Raw genomic sequence first — 23,909 nt, forward strand, 5'->3', positions numbered from 1 at the left:
CTTAACATCAGTGTGTGAAAAATATTACATTTAAAAAGTATTTACAGGATCTAACAGTTGCCATGCTTCATTGCTTGGTGCAAAAAAAGTAAAGGAGCCTGTTCCTTCAATCTCCTTTTTCAGGTCAGATTTTTCAGAATAGTCTTGCGTTGTGGTGGCTCCCACAATGCCCAAGGTGCCATAAACATGGTCAATAGGGGCAACTGTAAACGAACAAGAGAAAATGATAAGTTCCTCAAACAGATCTTTTGAAACGGTCACATCACCACCCATCTTTTGGGGCCGATGCAATAAAAAGTGCGGAAAGTGGGCACTGAAAAGTCAGCGCCCGCTTTCCTAATGCACACATGGCACCCGCAAGGGGGGCACCATGCAATACCCAAATTAGGGAGTCGCGCTAGCAAGGAGGTGCTAGGGTCACTTGCGCGACTTTAGCGCCTCCTTGCTAACGTAATCCCCGCCGCGGTTGCCGGTTATGAAGACCAACGGTGGCAAACTCGGCGTCGGTTTTCATAATCGGTCGTCTGCCAGTAATGAAAACGAACGCTGGCAGGCGTTAATATCTGGGAGCAAAATGTGCTTGGCTGAGCGCACTGTATTGCATCGGCCCCTTTGTGTGCAATATGTCATCAAATTAACTTAATAATACATAATCAACAAATTGTGCAGTTATATCCCAGCATGCTTTTTTTGCACTCCTTGAATCCATTAATAAGAATAACCTATAGTCTTGTCACTTACAGTAACTTTTTTTTGTTTTTTTTGCTTCATGTGTTAGTTTTCTTTATGTTGCTGTCCATGCCAACATGCAACAAGTCAATGTAACATGAATGCCTTATGGAAAAAGGCAGATTCTAGTTAAGTTCACACATTTTTCAAATCTCAAGGTCCCAATTTTTCTGCTCTTTCACTCATTTATATTTTAAAAGTGCAGTACAATTTACTATGCAGCTTAATGCTGACAATACCACTATATTATTAAGTCAAGTCTAATAGCACTGTTTTACTGCTTCAGGTCTATGTGCCTTTAGTTTTATATGGGATTGATGGTGCCAAAAATAACTTAAAGGGTAAGAAAATAAATTACGAAAGATGAGAAAATCTCCCTGTATTCTAGAAGTTTTTTACAAGACCCTGATTAGCACATTTTGCTCAAAATTTACCACTGTTGGAAAACAGAAGCAAATTTGCTCACATAGAGGGTACATTTTAAAAGAGTTGCTGAAGACGTGGCGCCGTGGCGTGTGCAGACGCTGCCAAAAACCCAGTGCCGTACGCACTGCGAACACTGGGGAGGGGGTGGGGAGACATGGCCTCTTCTGCCGTGAGGCGTTGGTGTGGACCGATGATGCAGCCAGCGCGCTGACGTCAGACACCCCCCGTCCCCTGCCGACATGAGCATGCCCGGTCACAGCTGTGGGACCCTTGGGCTAAGGGCGGGGAGGGGGGATGAGGGGGTCCTGGCTTGAGGGCTCAGATGGGGGAGTGTGGGCAATTATGGGACGGCTCATTGAGCAATTCTGGCCCTGGGCCGACCCATGGGGTGAGAGTAGCCGTATGGTGGGGAGGCATCTGACCGGGGTACAGTACCCCGGTCCCTTTTGTTTCCTGTCCTCTGCATAGCTGCCTCAGTAGGGAAAACCCACCCACCCTATTTCACGTGGTATAAGGGTCAGCAGGATAGTTAGATTTTATGTCAGCAAGAGATTGCCATATATATTTGTCGCAGCTGGGGTGGGTGTACCCGAGGCCAGGGTGGGGGGGAGTTAGCTAGAGACAGTGCACAGCACATGATAAATAACATCAATGTGAGGGGGCCACCTGTTACCAGGGCCCACTGTATATGTGAATGTGTGTTACTCGTCCTCCCCCCCTTTTACCTCCCTGGCGAGGGACAGTCACGGCTGCTCGGGTTAATAGTGAAAATAACCAGATAATTTTAGCTAGTTATTTTTAGTTGAATTTTCAGCTGAACCGGACTGGGTTTTTAGGTTGAAAATATACCTAAATCTAGCTAGGCAAAATTTGACTGGCTATATTTATTTATTTATTTATTTATTTTATTTTTAATATATTTTACAAATAAACACAAGAATCATCTTGTACCAGGAAAAGGAGATAAACATCAAAATCACAACAAAAGAAGAAAACAAATAGGGGCAGCTTTTATAAGGTGCGCGCAGGAGTAGATTTGTTCGCGCAACCCGTTGTGAACAAATCTACTCCCGATTTTATAACATGCGCACGCTGCCACTCGCATGTTAAAAGATACAGGGTTGGCGCATGCAAAGCTGCACAAAATCGGCAGCCTGCACGCGCAGAGCCGTGCAGCCATCCTCCATTCCCTCCGAGGCCACTCCGAAATTGGAGCAGCCTCAGAGGGAACTTTCCTTCCAGCCCCCCCCCCCCCCACCTTCCCCTTCCTTCCCCTATTTTATTATTTATTTATTTAAATGCTTTTAAAATATACCGACATTCATAGGACATATCATGCCGGTTCACAATCAACATTGTAAAGGAGGAAGAGGAAATTACAAATAACAGGGAGGGGGGAGGTGGAGCAGTGAAGGAAAAAGGAGAGGATGGGGGTCAGGTGACAGTAAGCGCAGAAGTTGCGGGAAGGAGAAAGGTAGTGAAGTGCTAGGGGAGAGAGAAATTGATAGGAACTGTGTTAAAAAAAACTGAGAATAAAAAATTAACAAATTTACAAAATCAGGAATTTACAAAATCAAATTTACAAAATCAGGAATTCCCTAGGGTTAGAATTCCCTATCTAACCCACCCCCCAGCCCTAACTAATTCCCCGCCATGTTCCGGTCTGGGGGCTGGTCTGGAGGCCATGGCCACGCCCCCGGAACACCCCTGGGCTGGAACCACGCCCATGGCCCCACCCCCGGAATGCCCCCAAAGATGCACCGGCCATGACATGCCCCCGATACGCCCCCGACATGCCCCCAGGAAAGCCCCGGGACTTACGCGCGTCCCCGGGCTTGCACGCGCTGCCAAGCCTATGCAAGATAGGCTTGGCATGCACAGGGGGTGGAAGGGGCAGCTTTTTGGGGGTTACGCGTGTATCTTACGTGCGTAACCCTTTGAAAATCTGCCCCATATAGTATTAAGGTGAATATATCATTAATATAAATATGACTGGCTATAATTAGGGGAGATATTTGAGTGACTGGGGTAGCTAAACTTAGCCAGATAGGGCTGAAAATGAGCACTAACCAGGAAGTCTCCTAAAGTCACCTCAGTTTTGCCCGGTTAAACTTCTGTCTGTCTTCTGAATTTATGCAAGCAAATTTAGTAGGTCGGGGGTGGGGGAGGGAATTTAGAAAAGCGGAAGTTTAATTGGCTAACTCGCAAAGTTATCTGGATAAACTTTTTGAAAATGGACCCCATTGTTTTTAGCACTTTTTTATTAGAAAAAGAATAAATATTTGCTTTGTTTTTCTGTGTACACATTACAACATATACCACTTTCTTACAAAAGTGGTATACAACCAAGCAAAACTACAAATAAAATACAGTAAACAATATTTCCCGAGCCATTCAAGATAATTACAGCTATATAAAAGCTAGAAACTGAAATATTTCTCCATTAAATTTATTAATCGAGTCCAAAACTGAAAAACAAAATAAAACAGTTTTCCCATTAAATTTTTGGATCTAGCACAAAACTGTTTTTAGGGGAAAAAAATGCTCATATCAATTGCTCTTCAATTCTTGTCAGGTTAAAAATGTACTCAAGTTTGAAAAAATTCCACATTGAAGTTTTGTAGGATTCCTTTCTGGTTAGAGATGGATAGGAAAAAGTGCCAGCTCCTTGTAAAAATTGCCTCCATAGTGCTGAATAACATTAATTACAGCCTCACCGGTACCTCAGAAACGATGTGTTTGGGGTTTTAGAATAAATTAGTTCTATTCTATGGTGTAGAAGCAGAGGCAGATTTAAGCATGAGCCCTCAGCTGCTCCCCTTCCCGAAGTCACTGCTGGCCACTGGAGCTGGAGCTTACTCCCCCACTGTATCGCGCTGTAGGGGCGGAATTACAGAGGCAGTGCGACCATTCCAGGCAATTATCCATTCTGCCTTTTGGAAAATTTGCTCCTGCGTATAAAGCAGTTGCATGCCTGTCCTTGTGAATGGACCTCAATGTGTTATATTTTGGTTATAAATGCATACACTTTAGTTGTGCACAAAAATAATTACTGAATAGGTGATCTGTAGCTTTCAATTTTTATAATACAGGCCAATAGTAAATAAACCTGTTTCCTATTGCAGCAACATTTATAGGTTATTGCATTTATCATATTGCTTGTTAACCTCATCACCTTCTTGCTTATGTTAGATTGCTAATTAAACCTAAAATAACGCACTTTCAAGCTCTTTCATAAAATTAAATGTGACTAAATATGAATAAAATATATTTTGTATATCTCTAATCCATTTAGCACATGGTATTTTCAGATGTTCATTCGCTAATCCGATACTCAAATCTTTCACTTCTTCTCCATCCACTGACCATTTTCAAACAACAATAAAGTTATACATTTGTCTGTAGATGCATGGGGGGGAGGTTGCTTCAAGTAACTTCCAAAACTGTTTGTTGGAGAAGATCACCAGACAAATAGCATCCTTCCACAGGGCTCTCAGCTTTCTTTCAGATTTAATCCTCAGTTGTGAATTTAAAGTTGTGAGCTATTGTTTTACTAGCATAGGTTAGTTAATGGTTATTTGTTTGTAAATTGAATTGTACCTGCTGGGCATCCTTGCATACCGTCGATTTTCATGTATCCAGGGCAACATTCATATAAGACTACCCTGTTTAAAGATAGAATAAATTACTATTAAGTGAATCAGTATTGCAAACTAGAAACATGTAATTATATGAAAAATAAATGATAGTAGTTAAAAAGCAAATGCAATGCCTTAATTTTTAACTTGCTACCACACGAAGAAGTTCGGTAAACACCAAGGAGTTTATTAATATTTCGTAGTAAAAAGCCCGACTCAGGCAAGTTTCGCTCTATCGAGCTGCTTTAGGGGCTGTTGAATAATGAATGTGGTGTTTGTCTGTATACAGCCCCTTATTTTCCATATATTGTACTAAATAACTCTGTTTAAGCAAGTTTTTTAAAAAGCCAGAGGTAGTCCATACAAATTCCTTGCTCTGAGACTCAGATTCCTGCAAAAAAAACCTTACATCCCCAAGAGGTACTTTATACAGGCAAACACCACTTTCATTATTCAACAGCCCGAGAGAGAGAGAGAGAGAGAGAGAGAGAGAGAGAGAGAGAGAGAGAGAGAGAGAGAGAGAGAGAGAGAGAGAGAGAGAGAGAGACTAGCTATAAGACCTTCATAGTAGTTAGGTATTTATACCTCAATGGGATGCCCACCTAGTAACTCAAGGTGAGGTTTAGGTATTAGTGTAGGGGGTTAGGGGCCACTTTGACATTCAAAGTGAGTCGGTCGAAATGAACAGTGCTCTCTTGTGAAGATTTGATGACCCTCGGAGTGAGGAAACTCACCCAAAGATGAGATTTGTGCAATGTTCTCTCAACCTAGCTTGATGTTACCCAGGTAGAGAGTCCATCAAGCTAGGTTGAGAGAACATTACACAAATCTCATCTTTGGTTGCGTTTCCTCACTCCGAAGGTCAGCAAATCTTCAGAAGAGAGCACTGTTCTGTTTGTACGTCTCACTTTGAATGTCAAAGTGGCCCCTAACCCTTACACTCCTACCTAAACCTCACCTTGAGTATAGGTGGGCCTCATATAGAGGTATAAATACCTAACTACTATGAGAGTCTTATAGCTAGTCTCTCTCTCTCTCTCTCTCTCTCTCTCTCTCTCTCTCTCTCTCTCTCTCTAGGAATTACAACAATTTGGGTACTAAGTGCACAAATATTATTGCTGTAATACCTATGCATGTGATATTTAGTGCATTTTGATAAATCCAGGCTTTAATTTGAAAGTATATGCTTATCCTGATTTAGCATGTCAAACACACAAGAGAAGACAGCAATTTTTGTTATTAAGGCCAAAAGTCTTAGAAATGGGGACTTTATTTATTTTAAAGTTCCCATGGAAATGTATTATCAAATATTTGAATGTGTCCTATATTTTTTTTTCCAACCACCTCAATAGGTTTCCTTTATAAGTAGTAAGGCTACTATATTTTCTTCTTCATCTCCTATGCCTAGACAGGGTGCATTGGTCTGAGTTGGTCGTTCAATAATGGTGGAATCCTTCTATGCTAGTTTCCTAACTAGTTCTTGATAACAGATGTTTTCCTAAAGATGTGTGTTGGAGCCTCCATATAGAGGATTGGGAATTGTGAAAATTTCAATAATTTCTAGTATCTGTTTGTATTATTATCCTATGAATACTTTTTTGTTTTTTCACATGTTTACAACTTCAAGTATGTTTTTTCTTGAAATGTAATTGTTAAAAATTGCAAAATAAAAAAAAATAAACACATAATTGGACATCACACTTTTAAATATTAAATATTACATGATGTTTGTTCTATGTTCCCCTGAAGCTGCCATAAGAGTCATCCTATATGACCTTTTACAAGGAAAATGCCCAGTTAGTTCAATCCCAGTGGGGGTCTCATGCCTCTCTCCACACCCACCTCTTACCAAGCTCTGTCTATGAAGAGATGGGACATCATTGTTCTTAAAGCAGAAGGCACCACTACAAATGTTTTGCACCATTTTCGCAAAGTGCTGGACATGCATCATTCAGAGGCATCTCTAAACATGCAACAAAAATACCCTTATGTAGCAAATAAACCCCTAGCCAGTTTAAACCATCAAGTAAAACTGCCACTAAAATTATTAGATAGCATTAATACAATGTTTCTATAATGGAGTGCTCTATACTGTATAGGACAAAATCCTAATATAAACACTGCCTAAAGTTCTATAATACAGAAACTCCTTAAAATAAGTGTAGAGCAGAACATTTCCTATTACCTTTTACCATAGAAAATACACCTCCTATTCATTCAAAATACACCTCCTATTAGGAAAATAGAACAAATCAGGTTCCAATAGATCCTTACACAAAAACTACATGCTATCAGAATACCTCGCCTCGATCAAAAATTCGGAGCGGCCTCGGAGGGAACGGGGAAAACCATCGGGGCTCCCCCTAGGGGTCGGCACACTCAAGGTGCACAAGTGTGCAGCCCCTTGCACGCACTGACCCCGGATTTTATAACATGCACGCGGCTGCGCGTGCATGTTATAAAATCGGGTGTAGATTTGTGCACGACGGGTTGCGCGCACAAATCTACGCCCGCGCGTAGCTATTGAAATTCGGCCCTATATGCAGTAGGGGTGGTAGCCAAAACATTTTTTTGTTGTTGGGTTTTGTTTTTTTTATCATTGTGGAGGTGGCCAATTTCATATCCACACTAGATCATTTCTTTTTCTGTTTCATTAAAAACAAACAAAAAAAAAAAACAGAACTCACCCCCTACTCTTCCTGTTCATGAAACTATTGAGCTGACCCATCTTTCCTCACTCTCTAAACCCTCCAGGACTCAGCAAAATTTCCCTGATCGGCTAGCAGGGGGCCTGGGAGCATCATTCTGCTCCCAGCCTGGCAGCTGCTATTATTCAAAATGGCGCTGGCTGCCTTTTGCTCCTATCTTGTGACAGGATCTACCAGTGTCATTGGGCAGCCCCTCTCAGATAAAAGGGGCAATGGGGAACCTGTGCCATTTTTCAAAATGGTATCATCCAGCCCTTTACCCCATCATGTGATAGGTTCTGCTGGTCCACCAAGGAAAATTTTGGCAAGTCCTTTGGGGTTTGGGAGGATGGGCTAGGATGGGTAATAAACGGGAAAGGTTGGGGTGGGTTCTGAGCTTTATCAACAAAATGTTGCTTTTTTGCCCCCCCCCCCCCCCAAAAAAAAATGATAGAAGCTCCCGCCACAAAAGTTTGTGTTTTTTTTCTATTGTTTTTTTAAACCCACAAAATGAAACAAAATAGGACATATCATTGGTATTTCCTATTTTGTTTCAAATGGCTGCAGACACTTAGAATGAGTGTATTCAGTGTAACAGTGGAAAAGAAGAGACATCACTATTCCTCATAAAACATAAAAAATACAAACAAGAAATATAAAATATCAACCATACAAATAAAAACAATACATATTTTAAAATAGCTGATGAATAGAATAACATTCAATAATTAAAACTCTTTAAAATGATAAAAAATTACCAAACACCATTAAAATATTTCAACAGCAGACCTCAAATAAAACCAAATATTTAAAATTAACAAAGGAAAAAAAATTCTGCTTTTCATACCTATTATCTTTTGATCTCCACTCACCTTAAGACTGATTTGGATTAGTGAGGGAAGAGGAGGGTGCACAAATGTTATTCTCTCTCATTTATAAACACACCCCCTGTAACACACACATGTTCAGCCTCTCACACATTCACACAGGCTCCCTTTCTCTCTCGCACACACATACTTAGTAGCAAATACATACACAGGTTCTCTCAAACTCACTAGCTCTCTCCCCACATACACACATACACACAGGCACTCTCATACTCACTAACAAATTAATCATTGGAACATAAGATTAAAAGTATGCCATGCGGGGTAGGGACAAGGTCCATTGAGGCTAGCATCCTGTCTCTGACAGTGGCCAGGCTTGGTTACAAGTACTCATCATTACGGTAGAAGCCATATAGAAAAATGCTGGGGTTGAGTTTGAGTGGAAGCTGGGGAGTGCTACGGTCAGGTTGGAGGGGATACAGACTAAGTGCTGGGGTGAAGAGACTTCCGGCTTTGGGTTGAGGAGGGGAGTGCTTGCAACTAGCACTAAAATCTGCATGGACAATCAACATATGTCACATACACCTGTTATTCACTTCCAATTTTGTTGTCGTGCATGGGGTAATAATATGAGAAAGGTTATAGAAATGGAACAAGATGCTTTTGAAGTTGTGCATTTCTGACTAATCCTTTTTTTTTTTTTGTCAAAGTATGGCAGATGTTTCAAAAAGTGTAAGCATGTCCACACATTAATCAAAATATGATTTACCACTGCTACAGCAAACACTGTGCAACTCTGGTCTACATGATTTGCTGCTGCAACATCTACAGCGTCTTGAAAGGCTAAAACTGTTTCTTCATTCCAAAGAAATGGATCATTGTCACCAGGTTCAATAAAGCTATAAAGTGTCAAAACAGCAGGTGCACTGGAATTTAAAAGCATAAATAATAGGTGCAGACTGCAAAGCAATGCAGCCAGAAGATCGGCATCAATCACTCACGGCTTACAGTGAGGGGTAGCGAGCAAGCGGTTTTTAGCCTTACAATATACAAAGTAGGTCTGAACAGCAGACCTTGAGCTTTCTTAGTGAAAAAGCACACAGTGGCACCAACACCCCCATGAACTGAGAGGGGGTAAAGTTGGAAGCAAGAAGGTCAAAACCCCAAGCTATAGAATGTAGATTAAGGCAGCAAAAACAGTGGCATGAAAACCTCCAAGAAATAGAATGAGGGGAATGGCAGCAAGCAGAGTGGTATGAAAACCCAAGAGGTAGAGTAAGGGGAATGACAAACAGCACAGTAGCATCAAAACCCACAAGAGGAAGAGTGCAGGGCATGGCAAAGAGCATGGTGGCATCAAAACCCTAAGGTATCATGAGAGGGCAAAGGTCACCAACAAGAGTGACATGAATACCCCAAGGCACTAAAAAAAAAGGCAAAAGAGTTCTAGAAATGGAAGGAGTTCTCCAGGCACCATGAGATGGATAGGAGCAGGCTGGGTAGTAATAGCTGCAGATTAACACAGTAAGGTTCAAAACAATGAAAGAGGCAGGGTAGGAAAGGAAACTTATAATTTTTTTTTCTTTTTTTCTTTTTTAGGACAAAATATTCCATATAATCAAGAAAGAAGCAAGGTGGAAGAACTATATCATAGGGATGTGCAGAGGGACACCATACGTTGCATTTGGGATTCGTATTTGTCGGGGTCAGATACGTTGCATTCGGCAAGGGGGCCCCCCGATACATACATGCGTTAATTCTTATTCGTTTCCTGGCTAAAATTGAATTAACTAGAACCCCCCACCCTCCTGACCCCCCCCCCCCCATGACTTACCAAAACTCCCTGGTGGTCCAGCTGGGGGTCCGGGAGTCATCTCCTGCACTCATACATGGTAGGACCAGATGGCGCCAGCCATCCATTGCTCCTACCATGTGACAGGGGCCGACCAATGGCACCGGTAGCCCCTGTGACATAGTAAGGTCAAAGGCTATCGGTGCCATTTTGAATACCGGCAGCTGAGGGTGTGAGTGCAGGAGATGACTCCCAGCCCCCCGCTGGACCACCAGGGAGTTTCGGTAAGTATTGGGGGGGGGTCAGGAGGGTGGGGGGTTTGTTTAAATTCGCTCCTTTAGACGGCCGAATAATTCAGTGAAGATTTGTTGTATTCGTGGGGAATCGCGATATGTTTCTCTTCCCCATGAGTACAACGAATATGGCCCTATACGTTGCGGATTACCAATACGTAGGAAATGAATGCACACCCCTACTATATCAAGATCCTAGACTGCTACAAGAAAACAACATGGAGCAGAACCAGAAAAGAGGCAGGGTGCGAGAAGAAACTTGTATTTTATTTTTTTTACATGTTTTTCTTTTTTATTCAAAACACCCCAGTATAACGAAGAGAGAAGCATGATGGGAGAACCAGGTCAGGACCCAAGAGAGCTACAAGAAATTAAAACAGTAAAGCACAGAACCAGGAGAGAGGTAAGTCACAAGCAGTGGTCAGGCCAGTGCAGCAGTGGCAGCAACAAGAATGGCAACTGGCAAAAAAAAAAAAACCCAGCAAGATGCTGAGGTCCAGTACTATGGCTTGGCTCTCTGTAGTTGTACATTCAGTCCTCTTGCCACTCCCAAGCAAATTCTGGAAAATGCAATAGCGGGAGTTATATTTTAAGAAAGACCACCTTTCCATTATATCTGGCTGGGGATAGGGAAATACCTACAGTAGCAGAATGTAATCCACTTTGAAGCTCTGTGAAAAGTGGAATATGAATCTAAATTAAATAAATAAATAAATCTTCCCCGCCCTTCAGAGTACTAATTCACTAGATACACAAGTGGGTGGAGAGAACAGGAAATGCTAGGCCACATTGGAAAGGTTTTGTCAGATTAAAGCCTTCTGTGCCCAATATGCCCTCCATGGGGGTCTGCCATATAGCATGCAACGGATATTTGTACTGGCATCTCCTTTGGTGAGGAAGGATAATTTCCTCTGCTACCAGCTGCTGAGACTATGATCTGATCCAAGAGAGAACGTTCTGACGTGGCTATGAGGGATGGCGGAGGGTGGATGAAGGCGAAGAAGGAAATTACAGCAGGGAGTCACAGGCTAATGGAAGTTCTCTTTTCACAAGATGCAGCATGCCACTGTTTGTGAGATGCCCCTGTTCTTTTCCTCTACCGATGTACTTACAAAATGAATACATTCTGCAAAACATGGGCCCCCCCTCCCCTTTGCTCTGAAGTGCCCCTATACCTCAGATTTCTTCTGGGACTTCCTCTCCCTCTCTGCAGGTATGAGTGCTGATTCTTGGGATTGGGTGGGGGGGGGGGGGGGCAGACTGAGGGCAAAAGGCCAAAGGCGTCACTCAAGCCCTTTACTACCTTCTCTTCCTGAGGTGTATGCTCTTTGCCCTGGCAGTAATGCTTTCTGCCTCCTCTACTTCCTCAATAGCGGATAGCACCTTAGTAACTAGACCCCTTCCCATCTTCTCCACAGCTACTAGCTTTTCTAGCTCATCTAATTCTGAATTAGTGCTTTCTTGCAGGATGTGCTGCAGGCATTTATCAGGAGGCATCAGGGAGGAGCGCTGTTCTTGTCTGGTTGCTCTGCTCCAACGACTGCCCTTGCTTGCCCTTGCCCCTTCACTGCCAGTGCCAATACCATTCTCCACTGACTCTACTTCTCCTCCTCCTGCATCTTAGGTTTGCAGCTAACGCAGCACATGCTTTTTCAGCCTCAGTTTCTTCTTGCTTGACACCAACTGTGCCAGCAAAAATTAAAAAAAAAAAAATCTGTCTTCACTTGGACAGGGTACAAGTACTGTAGTGTTAGTGTATGTTCTCTTTTTTTACTTCTCTCATACACACTGCCTAAGTTGGTAGTGGACTACTTTTATTTTCAAAAGCTAAAGACACAGTTTATGGAAAAAACGACACACTCCTGCATACACAGTTTAGACACTTTCCTTCTCCGAGATGAGATTCAGAGATGCAAAACTTCAAGCTTGGCTCCTCTGCTCTGTTTCTTAGTCAATATGCACACACTGCAGTGCAACTCTGTAATTTAACAATCGCTGTATCTGTACACTGGCTTGCACCTATTACAGAGCGCTCACTCTGAGCTTTCTGCTCTGTTTTTGCAGTGTTACAGTGTGTGTATGTGTGTGTGTGCATGTGTGTGTCTGTGTGTACTGTATCGGTGCAAATCAGACAAAATATTTTTGACACATAGCAACAAAGTGTGTGTCTGACAAGAAGAAACAGCAGAGCTAGAACCCACCTCACATTTCACTTCTCCCAATCCCAGTCTTTTTCTCGACCTATTTTTTTCAACTCTCAGAGCTCAAAGTCCAATCATCTTCTACTCCCACCCAGAGACAAATTAGCTTAAAATGAAACTTGAAAGATTTTTCATTCACATTCAACTTGTATCAGCTGAGAAAAGAAATGAATACAGTATGCAACATCCTTGAAAATGTACAGACCCCCTTGGATCTCTACCAGGTCAGGATTAAACCAATTATTTTGTGCGGGAGGGTGGGTAGATGGCTCCCCCATGAGGGAGAGGTCTGATGGTGGTTTCCTCTGATATAAATATTGTGTGGAAGGGTTTTGCTTCCCCTCACAGGGGGAGCATGTTCCTGGCTGTCTCCTGTTTTGCATCTACCTCTGGGGGTCTTATAAAGAGACCTGGGTTAGACATGGAGTCAGAGTGTCTCTATTTTCGAAAGAGCTGAGAGTTGTTCCACCCTCTTGTACTTATGGGTTTTTCTGTGTTTTGTAAAGAGATGTTCATTCTATTTTTTGAGTCTCCATTTGCTAGGTGCTCAGCTTTTATTTTTTATAACTTCAAGGGAGCGATGTTTCCATTGGAAAGGAACCTGGAAGATCACCAATATCCAAAGGAGGGATGACTTTCAGCTATCCAGAGGAGGAGAAGTAGCAGAGAAAGGAGTCACCAGGGACCCCTTCAGGGTTCACATATTTATTGGAGATTATGGGAGAAGACAAGTGATAATTATCAGTCTGATAGTTTGAAGAGAATGGGAGTTCAGAAAAGGAGGTAGGCAATGAGACTTTAGGGTCCATATTCAGCCACTGTGTGGCTTAGTGATTTAGCTGGATAGCTGGCTAACTTAACTGGGATATTCTGCTATCTTAAAGTTAGCCGGATAAGTTTATCCGGCTAACTTTAAGACAGCCCTATGACCCCATCCCTTATCCAACTAACTCAACTCCTCCCATTCCCTGCCTCCAACTTATCCGGCTAAAAAGCTTAGCAGGTTGAGAGCTTCATTTTCTAAAGTATCGCAGGCCTGCGATACTTTAGGTAATGAGGGGTGGGGGGCCAAAACGGGGGGGGGGGGGGCGGTCTTGAGCTAGCCGGCAGCGATCGCACCGCCCGGTTTCGCACCCAATAGCGCCACCATAGAAGATGTAGCTATTGGGTGCGAAATAGGACGTGAAAAGGCCTTTACCTTTTCGGCGTCCGCGGCGTCTTCATGGAGTCGGCCCCAGTGATGCCCCGACTCCTCCTCTTCCAGGGCCGACTCCGCCCCCATCTTGGTATCGCACGCGATAAGGGACTTTTCACGTGCGAAACGTCCCTTATCGCATGAGATCCGTCTGGTAAATGAGCCCCAATGTCACTTATCTGGCTAAGTGGAGCTTGCTGACCATAGCCGGATATTCAGCAGTGGCACCTAACCGGTTAAGTCTGGCTAAGTTTTTTTTAAATTTGGGATCTTTATATTTAAATGAGACAAAATATTCTAATCACCATATACATGGGAAGGAAGTTTACCACTGATCCTAATCCCTGAGAAAGGACCAGGAAAACTATGCCTAATAATTTGGATAATTGGCTTTTAGAACCATTAATAAACTGAAGGACTGCAGCAGTCACAAATGTATTATGGTGAGTGTTCTGTTCATTTACAAGCAAGAAGTGTTCTGTTCATTAGCAAGCAAGAAGCACACTAGGAACTGAACTGAACTGGTTGCCAAAATTACTTTTACTGAATTCATATGCAATGATGAAACTGATCTTTATATCAGTAACATCTTGACATGAGGAGTACAGATTAATTGTAACATCTTGACATGAGGAGTACAGATATAAAGATCTGTTTCATCATTGCATATGAATTCAGTAAAAGTAATTTTGGCAACCAGTTCAGTTCCTAGTGTGCTTCTTGCTTGTTAATGAACAGAGCACTCATCACTGCTGTATACAATAACTTCTGATATTTAGGTGACTGCTATGCACAGAACCTAGATCTGTCTTCCCCTCCATGTAGGGAATCCGGGAGAATGATGTAGTTTAATATTAAGGGAAGTATAACATCGGTGACTGGGATTTGAGATATGGACTCTGAACCTTCTATCCAGGACTACCAGCCCAGGGGATGCACAAGATTTGGGGATACTGACTGCCACTGTATGTCATGCTTGTACATGCAGGACAAGCAAGGAGATGGCTACAGGTACACACTGAGACATGAAACTAATATAAGGGATAGGATGAGATGAGCTATTACCTTGGAGGCATTTTTATAACCAACATAACTGAATAAGTTATTGCGGAAATTAGTTATGTGCCAGTCAGGAAAAGTCGTTTCTGAAAGGGGTCTGGTCATTTGCACATGGTGGGGGTGATTTTCAAACTGCCCTCATTAAAAGTTTTTACCCAAGGACTTTGCACCAATTTTCAAAATGAAAGCATGTTTGTACTTTTGCTTAGAAATTGGGGACAGGTACAAAGTAGCCTTTTGCAGCTGCTTTCTTATGGGTACACATTTTTTTTTTATTGGAATATAATACATGTAGAATTGAAAATGTAATCTGTGCATATTCTTTTCCTTCCCCAGCCTATATACACTACCAGAAATGAATCCCCTAAAAGTGGGTATGGGTATGAGCATTGTTTCATAATGTGGATACTTTTAGCTGCATGCAGGGAAGACAGTTTTCAGTCAATTTAGGTACACTTATATATGACTTTGAAAAATTCCCTCAAAAAGTTCAAATGAAGCTTAATCTTTCCCTCTCAGCCTTTCCATGTGAGTGACAGGGAGGAAGCTGTGCTATTTGGACAGCAGCAGCCAATAGGGAAACTGCCCTGTGCTTGTGAGCTCAGTCCTTTTTTTTTTTAAATGAATGAGAAAGAGATTATTCTGAGTCTCCTTGGAGTGACAGGGAAGTGGACAGATTTATAGATAAAGGGCTCCTGTGAATGTGTTTCTGACCTGTTGGCTTCATTCTAAGGATTGTGGAGTCAGCTGGCCAAATTGTGAGCCCCCCGTCAGAAAAATTGCATTGTTATAACCTTCTGGTTTGGGAGCTTTTAAAAGTTTGCAGTGGTTACCTAACCTCACCAGTACGCTAACAGATTCTACAGTACTAGCTACCTCTCCAGTGGGAACCTGTGACCATGGCCTCAAGAGAAGTCTTTTGTTCCAGAGATGGGTTGCATGAGTGATTGGCACCTTGCCACATTTAGTTGCATGATTAGAGTTATGTGACCAAATTCCCTGAATGTTCTCTAAAAGCTGGGAATTCTTTCACACTCTGGGCACCATGACAAGACAGGCAAGAGGATTCCGTGGGATTTCCTAAATTAATTGACTAGTTCCCAGTGAAACCTGAATTGTAGGAATGTGATTGAGTGCCTGCTACAAGCTGCACCAACAGCTGGGCCTGAATTATTTTGTTTTTTTATAAAGCTTGACAGTGGAGGGTTTGTTTGCTCCTTTTTTTTTTTTTTTTTTTACTATTGAATCAGACTGGAACCGAATGAGCACTAGTGACCCATAGTGATTACAAATGATGATCTCACCTGATTTGTTTTAGGCCTATTATTGACATCTTGTGGTCAAGAAATAAAATGCATCATTACTTGTTATAGTGGCCCCTTGTGGTCAAACAAAGTTTTCACACTCTGCTTTATTTTTACATTGTGAAAGTGAATTGAATCATTCCTTTAACTCTGTTGGCATCTTCTCCTCTGTAAATAAATGTCGAAGTTGGGGGGGGGGGGGGGGAGGGGGGGCCTGACCAGAGTATTATATTTTATTTAGAATCAGGATCTTCCAACATGCCAATTGCCTAAACTTGCAAGGGCTCAAAGTGTTATGTAGATTCTTACTTATTCCTTGAGCAACACCCTCAATACTCTCACTGGAAAGGAGGGGGCGAAACATTATTGTTGTTAATCTGTGTAGACTTCTAAGGGACATATGACATCATCAGCCACAGTCCTGAGCCCAGGATCTGTAGCACTTCTGAAAGGAATAGTGTAGAGTTTTGTAGATGGATGTGGGAATGCTATATAGCTGCTAAGAGAACAATGGGGGAGGGAGGGAAGTGGTTGTCCAAGTGCTCTGTGGTAGTGTTGTGCAGTGCCCTATGGAATATCTGTGTTTGATTCCTGGGCACAGACCCTTCTCCCTAGGCCAACTGGAGATGCCTTAGAGGTACATTAATAGCCCCTTGGGAAGAATGATATCTCAACTGTTGCATAATGGTGACACCTAGTGGTCAGACTCAGAGTCCATACTTATCATGATCCAAAGGGAGCAGTGGAATGTGTCCTCTAGCTGAAGGCTGATCCAGTAATGACTGAACACCATTGGAGGAATTAAAATAAGGGGAAATCTCCAGGAAGATGGGAATGAAAGCTCATGGCACCATTGCCCAAAACAGGACAGCTCTGATTGAGCTAGAAGCCCAAAGATGCAGGAGGAAACTGCTGGATGAAATAAAAAAAACAAAAACAGAAATATGTTTCTACAATATCTGTAAGTTTTGCTATATTTTGTTTCAAAAGAAAACAGTGGGAAGGAGGTTTACAATTATTTTTCTTAGTATTTTTTCCAGAAGATTATAAAAAAATTGTTCAAAATGGTTAAAAAAAAACACAGATATTTAAAGTAGAGCATGTTTGTTTACCGTGGTATATTCATGTCAAATGACTAAATTGTATCCTGCCTAGAATCATATTACTTGCACACTTTCTTCGGAGAATTTTAAACAGCAGTTTTCCAAGCACAGAAGGATATAATTAATTTCTCCTGCATGCAATAGGTATGTATAGATGATTTAGAGTGATGATATATGTAAATTTACTTTGAAAATTGGTATCACTTGGGCACATAATAAACCACAAATTTATGCGGCCTGTCATAAAATTATTTCCTTTAATTTTCAAAGCTCTTACTCATGTAAAATTAGCTTATAGGCCCGCAAATCACTTGTGTTCGCATAATTGCTGTTTTATAAATATCAAAAGTCTGTGCATACTTTAGGCTTCATGCACACACATATACATTTAAAAAAAAAGGGATGGAGTGGGGCATCATGGGATGAAGCCAATAATCGCACATGCAAGTCACTATTTTATAAAAGACTTACAAACGTACATTTGGTAACTTACTTGTGTAATTTTACAACCAGCTAAATACCTTGCATAATTGATATCAGATTTGTGTATTGTGTACTATTAGCTGGGTCAGAGATCTGGGTAAACTGAGGTGCGTTCAGGCTAAAGAACCATGAGGGTCTCAATAACCTGGAGAAGGACTAAATGAACTGGTGAAAGAATTGAAAAATTGGTATTTTCAATTAAGCACCTATATTTTAAAATGTACCAAGTTATGCACATAAATCAGGTTTTTACTTGCAGAATTCCAACTTGTATTTATTGAAACATTTATAACCCGCACGTTAGATTTAAAATTGACGGCAGTTTACAGATTATCACATACATACTTGAGTGAGAGAAAGGATATAAATAAATTAGCATACATTGGGTAAGAATCTGCATAATATAAACACCAGGCAAGGAGAGGACCCATGATTAGCTTGGAAAAGCTGGTTTAAAAAGATGAGTCTTTAGATCTTTTCAAAATTATTTTAGAGATAGTGCTGTGTGGATGGATTCTGGAAGACTATTCCATAACCTTGGTCCAGTTGCTGAATGATATAAATATATATACCTTGAAGGAGAGAAGGTATGATACAGACCTTCAGATATCTGACAGGTATTAATGATGCACAAACCTCAAACCTTTTCCATTGGAAAGGAAACAGTAGAACTAGGGTTCATGATATGAAGCTCTAGGGGAGAGAACTGAAAACCAATACCAGGAAATACTTTTTCACAGAGAGGATGATGGATGCTTGGAATGCTCTCCTAGAAGAGGTGGTGAAGATGAGAACAGTTAATTAATTCAAAAGAGCAAGGGACAAATGTTGTGGATCCCTAAAGGTTTAAAGAAAGGGATGGTATAACATTTCTGCATGGGGATACTTGCATGGAGCAGCAGTTACTACCCTTAAAAGATTGGGGGTAACCTGCATGAAGCGGCAATTATTACGTTTAACAGAACACATGGGGGTAATCTGCACGGAGCGGCAGTTACTACCCTTACCAGAATGCAAGGGAGTAACCTACATGGAGCGGCAGTTACTACCCTTAAAAGATTGGGGGTAACCTGCATGAAGCGGCAATTATTATCTTTAACAGAACACATGGGGGTAATCTACACGGAGCGGCAGTTACTACCCTTACCAGAATGCAAGGGAGTAACCTACATGGAGCGGCAGTTACTATCATAAGCAAATTGTTGGGTACTAATAGCACTTTCCAGCTTAAAGCTCCTTCAAGCTGTATAGGGATTTCTTCAACTATCAAGGGAGACTTCATAATTTACTTCTAAGCAGAATGCATTCTGATGAATAGAAAATGTTTTCTGCACTGATTTGTTCCAGTGTTGTGTTTAACATAGCACCCCAGAAATCTTTAGCATTTTTCATATGCGTTGCAGGACTTTAATTATTAACTTCCTGCTAAAGAATTAAATCTTTCACTTTTTACCTCTAGTTAACCCTTTATTCATCTCTCAGAAGTGAAAAAAATGCAGTAGTGTTTAACTTGCTCATTTTCTATTTTTAAGGCAAATAAAAGCTCATTTGAAGATTATTAAACACTGTTCTGGTGTTCACTGTATTTATTTAGGTTTATTTTGGTAATTTTAAGTGGTTTATTTATTTATTTAGAAGTTTTTATATACCGGCATTAAGTTATTTCCCATCCTATCAGTTTACAATAGGGCACATATATCAAGGAAATATAGATCATGCTTTAAATAGAGTGTGCCATTATTATTCGGTAACAATACGACATTAAGAGTAGTATGATTTGTGACGTGGAATTTACATTGCTGAAATTCTCATGGGGGAATTGTATGTTTTATTGCTATTTAACCTATCGGTTTGACTACAATTGTTCGAGGGATAAAATAATTTCCAGGTAGGATCTGGAATTTGTGAGCTGGGTGCTGTAAGTCCGCTTAACCTTATTTATTTGTTTGCATCGTTCTCTTTCTTGAAGGATTGTGTGAACACTGGATACTGTCATATTCTCATCACTTTTTAAACCTTTTAAAACCCATCCAGGGCCAGAAAAGGGGTTCCTGGCATCCCTTTGCATGTTCCCCAGTCTTTTAAAACTAATTTTAATGTTTTTATTCATTTTTAAGCACTTTGATACCAGGAGCTTTACAATTCACTGGAGCTTTAAAAATTCACATGGGCTCTCCTTTGGCCCTCCCCACCTTGGATCAGCCATTTAAAAAATGTTATTGTTTTTATTTTCCTTTATTTTTAGCTTTTATTCAAGCTGTGGTTCAGCTGCGAAACCAGAAATGATGACATCCCAGGCTGGAGAAACCTTGGCCCCCACTTCCTGGCATGCTAGGGCTTGCTTAGAGCCTCCAACGTTGACCCTGGCCTCCTTTAAGCAGCATTCCCTAGGCTGCTGCTGCTGAAAAACAAAAGAAAACTCCAGCAACCTTTGATCTAGCTGTGAGAAGCTTGCCACTGACCCCCACCCTCCTCAGGGCACCACAGGAGGAAGTAAAATGCTCGGGCAGCTGCCCTAGAACCAGCTTCACCTAAAATGCAACAGCCGTAACCCTGGGCTTTGTCAGCCCCTATGAGGCATCCCAATGCTACCCTCATGGCTCCAGATTCTCCCCCTTCCCAAGAAGGAAAGAAAGCACTGTTCAGCACTATTCTAAGTGCTAAGTCATTTACTCTCTAAACCCTGCTTTTTATTTTGATTTTAACCCCATCTTTTTCCTAGTTTACGTTACCACAAAAAACTCGGTGGTATCAAAATTTAAAAATGTAAACCTCCACTAAGGCCTTCCTTCAGACATCACTTACTTCTTTTCTGATGAGGTCTAAAAGGAGCAGAAGCAATCTCTAGTTGGTCCTGCTCTGTCAGCTTCCTATTTGAAAATGGTTCAGGCCATCATCAGTTTCTTGAATGGCCCATATACTATGTGGCTGTACAAAACAATAGTAGTGGCCTCAGGGCCTGGAGGGGCAGGGCTGACCGGGAGGATTGCTCTGGCCTGCCCCATTAGAACTTCCAAATCATCCCGACAGAAATAAAAGATAGCAAGGAGGGAGCGTACAGAACATAAGAACATAAGAAAATGCCATACTGGGTCAGACCAAGGGTCCATCAAGCCCAGCATCCTGTTTCCAACAGTGGCCAATCCAGGCCGTAAGAACCTGGCAAGTACCCAAAAACTAAGTCTATTCCATGTAACCATTGCTAATGGCAGTGGCTATTCTCTAAGGGGCAGATTTTCAGAGCCCTGCTCGCCTAAATCCGCCCAAAACCGGGCGGATTTAGGCGAGCAGGGCCCTGCGCGCCGGGAAGCCTATTTTACATAGGCCTCCCGGCGCGCGCAGAGCCCCGGGACTCGCGAAAGTCCCGGGGTTCTCGGAGGGGGGCGTGTCGGGGGCGTGTCGGGGGGCGGGCCCGGTCGTCGCGGCGTTCCGGGGGCGTGTCGGCAGCGTTTTGGGGGCGGGTACGGGGCGTGGCTACGGCCCGGGGGCGTGGCCGCGCCCTCCGTACCCGCCCCCAGGTCGCGGCCCGGCGCGCAGCAGGCCCGCTGGCGCGCGGGGATTTACGTCTCCCTCCGGGAGGCGTAAATCCCCCGACAAAGGTAAGGGGGGGGGTGTAGACAGGGCCGGGCGGGTGGGTTAGGTAGGGGAAGGGAGGGGAAGGTGAGGGGAGGGCAAAGGAAAGTTCCCTCCAAGGCCGCTCCGATTTCGGAGCGGCCTTGGAGGGAACGGGGGGAGGCAGCGCGGCTCGGCGCGCGCAGGCTATACAAAATCGATAGCCTTGCGCGCGCCGATCCAGGATTTTAGTGGATACGCGCGGCTCCGCGCGTATCTACTAAAATCCAGCGTACTTTTGCTTGAGTCTGATGCGCAAGCAAAAGTAGGCTGATCGCGCTTCTTTTAAAATCTACCCCTAAGTGAACTTAATAGCAGGTAATGGACTTCTCCTCCAAGAACTTATCCAATCCTTTTTTAAACACAGCTATACTAACTGCACGAACCACATTCTCTGGCAACAAATTCCAGAGTTTAATTGTGCGTTGAGTAAAAAAGAACTTTCTCCGATTAGTTTTAAATGTGCCCCATGCTAACTTCATGGAGTGTCCCCTAGTCTTTCTACTATCCGAAAGAGTAAATAACCGATTCACATCTACCCGTTCTAGACCTCTCATGATTTTAAACACCTCTATCATATCCCCCCTCAGTCGTCTCTTCTCCAAGCTGAAAAGTCCTAACCTCTTTAGTCTTTCCTCATAAGGGAGTTGTTCCATTCCCCTTATCATTTTGGTAGCCCTTCTCTGTACCTTCTCCATCGCAATTATATCTTTTTTGAGATGCGGCGACCAGAATTGTACACAGTATTCAAGGTGCGGTCTCACCATGGAGCGATACAGAGGCATTATGACATTTTCCGTTTTATTCATCATTCCTTTTCTAATAATTCCCAACATTCTGTTTGCTTTTTTGACTGCCGCAGCACACTGAACTGACGATTTCAATGTGTTATCCACTATGACACCTAGATCTCTTTCTTGGGTTGTAGCACCTAATATGGAACCCAACATCGTGTAATTATAGCATGGGTTATTTTTCCCTATATGCATCACCTTGCACTTATCCACATTAAATTTCATCTGCCATTTGGATGCCCAATTTTCCAGTCTCACAAGGTCTTCCTGCAATTTATCACAATCTGCTTGTGATTTAACTACTCTGAACAATTTTGTGTCATCTGCAAATTTGATTATCTCACTCGTCGTATTTCTTTCCAGATCATTTATAAATATATTGAACAGTAAGGGTCCCAATACAGATCCCTGAGGCACTCCACTGTCCACTCCCTTCCACTGAGAAAATTGCCCATTTAATCCTACTCTCTGTTTCCTGTCTTTTAGCCAGTTTGCAATCCACGAAAGGACATCGCCACCTATCCCATGACTTTTTACTTTTCCTAGAAGCCTCTCATGAGGAACTTTGTCAAACGCCTTCTGAAAATCCAAGTATACTATATCTACTGGTTCACCTTTATCCACATGTTTATTAACTCCTTCAAAAAAGTGAAGCAGATTTGTGAGGCAAGACTTGCCCTGGGTAAAGCCATGCTGACTTTGTTCCATTAAACCATGTCTTTCTATATGTTCTGTGATTTTGATGTTTAGAACACTTTCCACTATTTTTCCTGGCACTGAAGTCAGGCTAACCGGTCTGTAGTTTCCCGGATCGCCCTTGGAGCCCTTTTTAAATATTGGGGTTACATTTGCTATCCTCCAGTCTTCAGGTACAATGGATGATTGTAATGATAAGTTACAAATTTTTACTAATAGGTCTGAAATTTCATTTTTTAGTTCCTTCAGAACTCTGGGGTGTATACCATCCGGTCCAGGTGATTTACTACTCTTCAGTTTGTCAATCAGGCCTACCACATCTTCTAGGTTCACCGTGATTTGATGCATTCCATCTGAATCATTACCCATGAAAACCTTCTCCATTACGGGTACCTCCCCAACATCCTCTTCAGTAAACACCGAAGCAAAGAAATCATTTAATCTTTCCGCGATGGCCTTATCTTCTCTAAGTGCCCCTTTAACCCCTCGATCATCAGGAAGACTTGTGGGGTGGGGAGGGTTCAATTTTTATATTTACGTTTTGGCAGGGGGAGAGGGAAACCCGGTCCCTTAATTTCTTTTTGTTTCTTTTTATTTTCAATGTTTATTCCTGTTCCTTTTTATGTTTATTTCATTTCAAATAAATGAAATGATAAACTCCCTACAAAGAAAAAACAGGGCAATTTAAAATGTTCTTTAATGTATACCACTATATTTAACACAGGTATAATTCCACAGATATACTAGTCTGCTCCCCAGAGGGGACAGTACTCACAGTAAATATGTCTTTATGAATAGGGAAATGGGGCATAGTTTACAATCTCTGAAGCACAGAATCCAGTGTCTGGCAGCTCACTAGACCTGCTATATGGATAGGAAGTCCTCAAATTGCCAAGAGCAACTTCTTCATATTCAGTAAACCCTTTTCTAGCCCTAAGTATTAATCTTGTTCCTTGGAGGCTGGAATACAGCTCCTGACCCCAGGCTCAGTGCAATGTTTCCATACCTTCCCTGCATTCAGCTTACCAAAACCGCACCCAATGGGTTAGCAGTACAGCAGATTTCCCATC

The 23,909-nt window shown here is 42.2% G+C and overlaps 1 protein-coding gene across 2 annotated transcripts in view; it reads right to left on the reverse strand.

Moving 5' to 3' along the window:
• Positions 1–23,909, reverse strand: part of POSTN (periostin) — a 164,940-nt gene that overhangs the window by 109,363 nt on the left and 31,668 nt on the right. For both annotated transcript variants that reach the window (XM_029602743.1, XM_029602744.1), the window contains exons 3-4: positions 4,756–4,820; positions 46–203 (exon numbers count right to left, since the gene is read on the reverse strand). In XM_029602743.1, the coding sequence (XP_029458603.1) occupies positions 46–203; positions 4,756–4,820 (223 nt within the window). The remainder of the gene's footprint in view (positions 1–45; positions 204–4,755; positions 4,821–23,909) is intronic.

The sequence above is a fragment of the Rhinatrema bivittatum genome, chromosome 5, assembly GCF_901001135.1.
Source record: "Rhinatrema bivittatum chromosome 5, aRhiBiv1.1, whole genome shotgun sequence".
NCBI lineage: Eukaryota > Metazoa > Chordata > Amphibia > Gymnophiona > Rhinatrematidae > Rhinatrema > Rhinatrema bivittatum.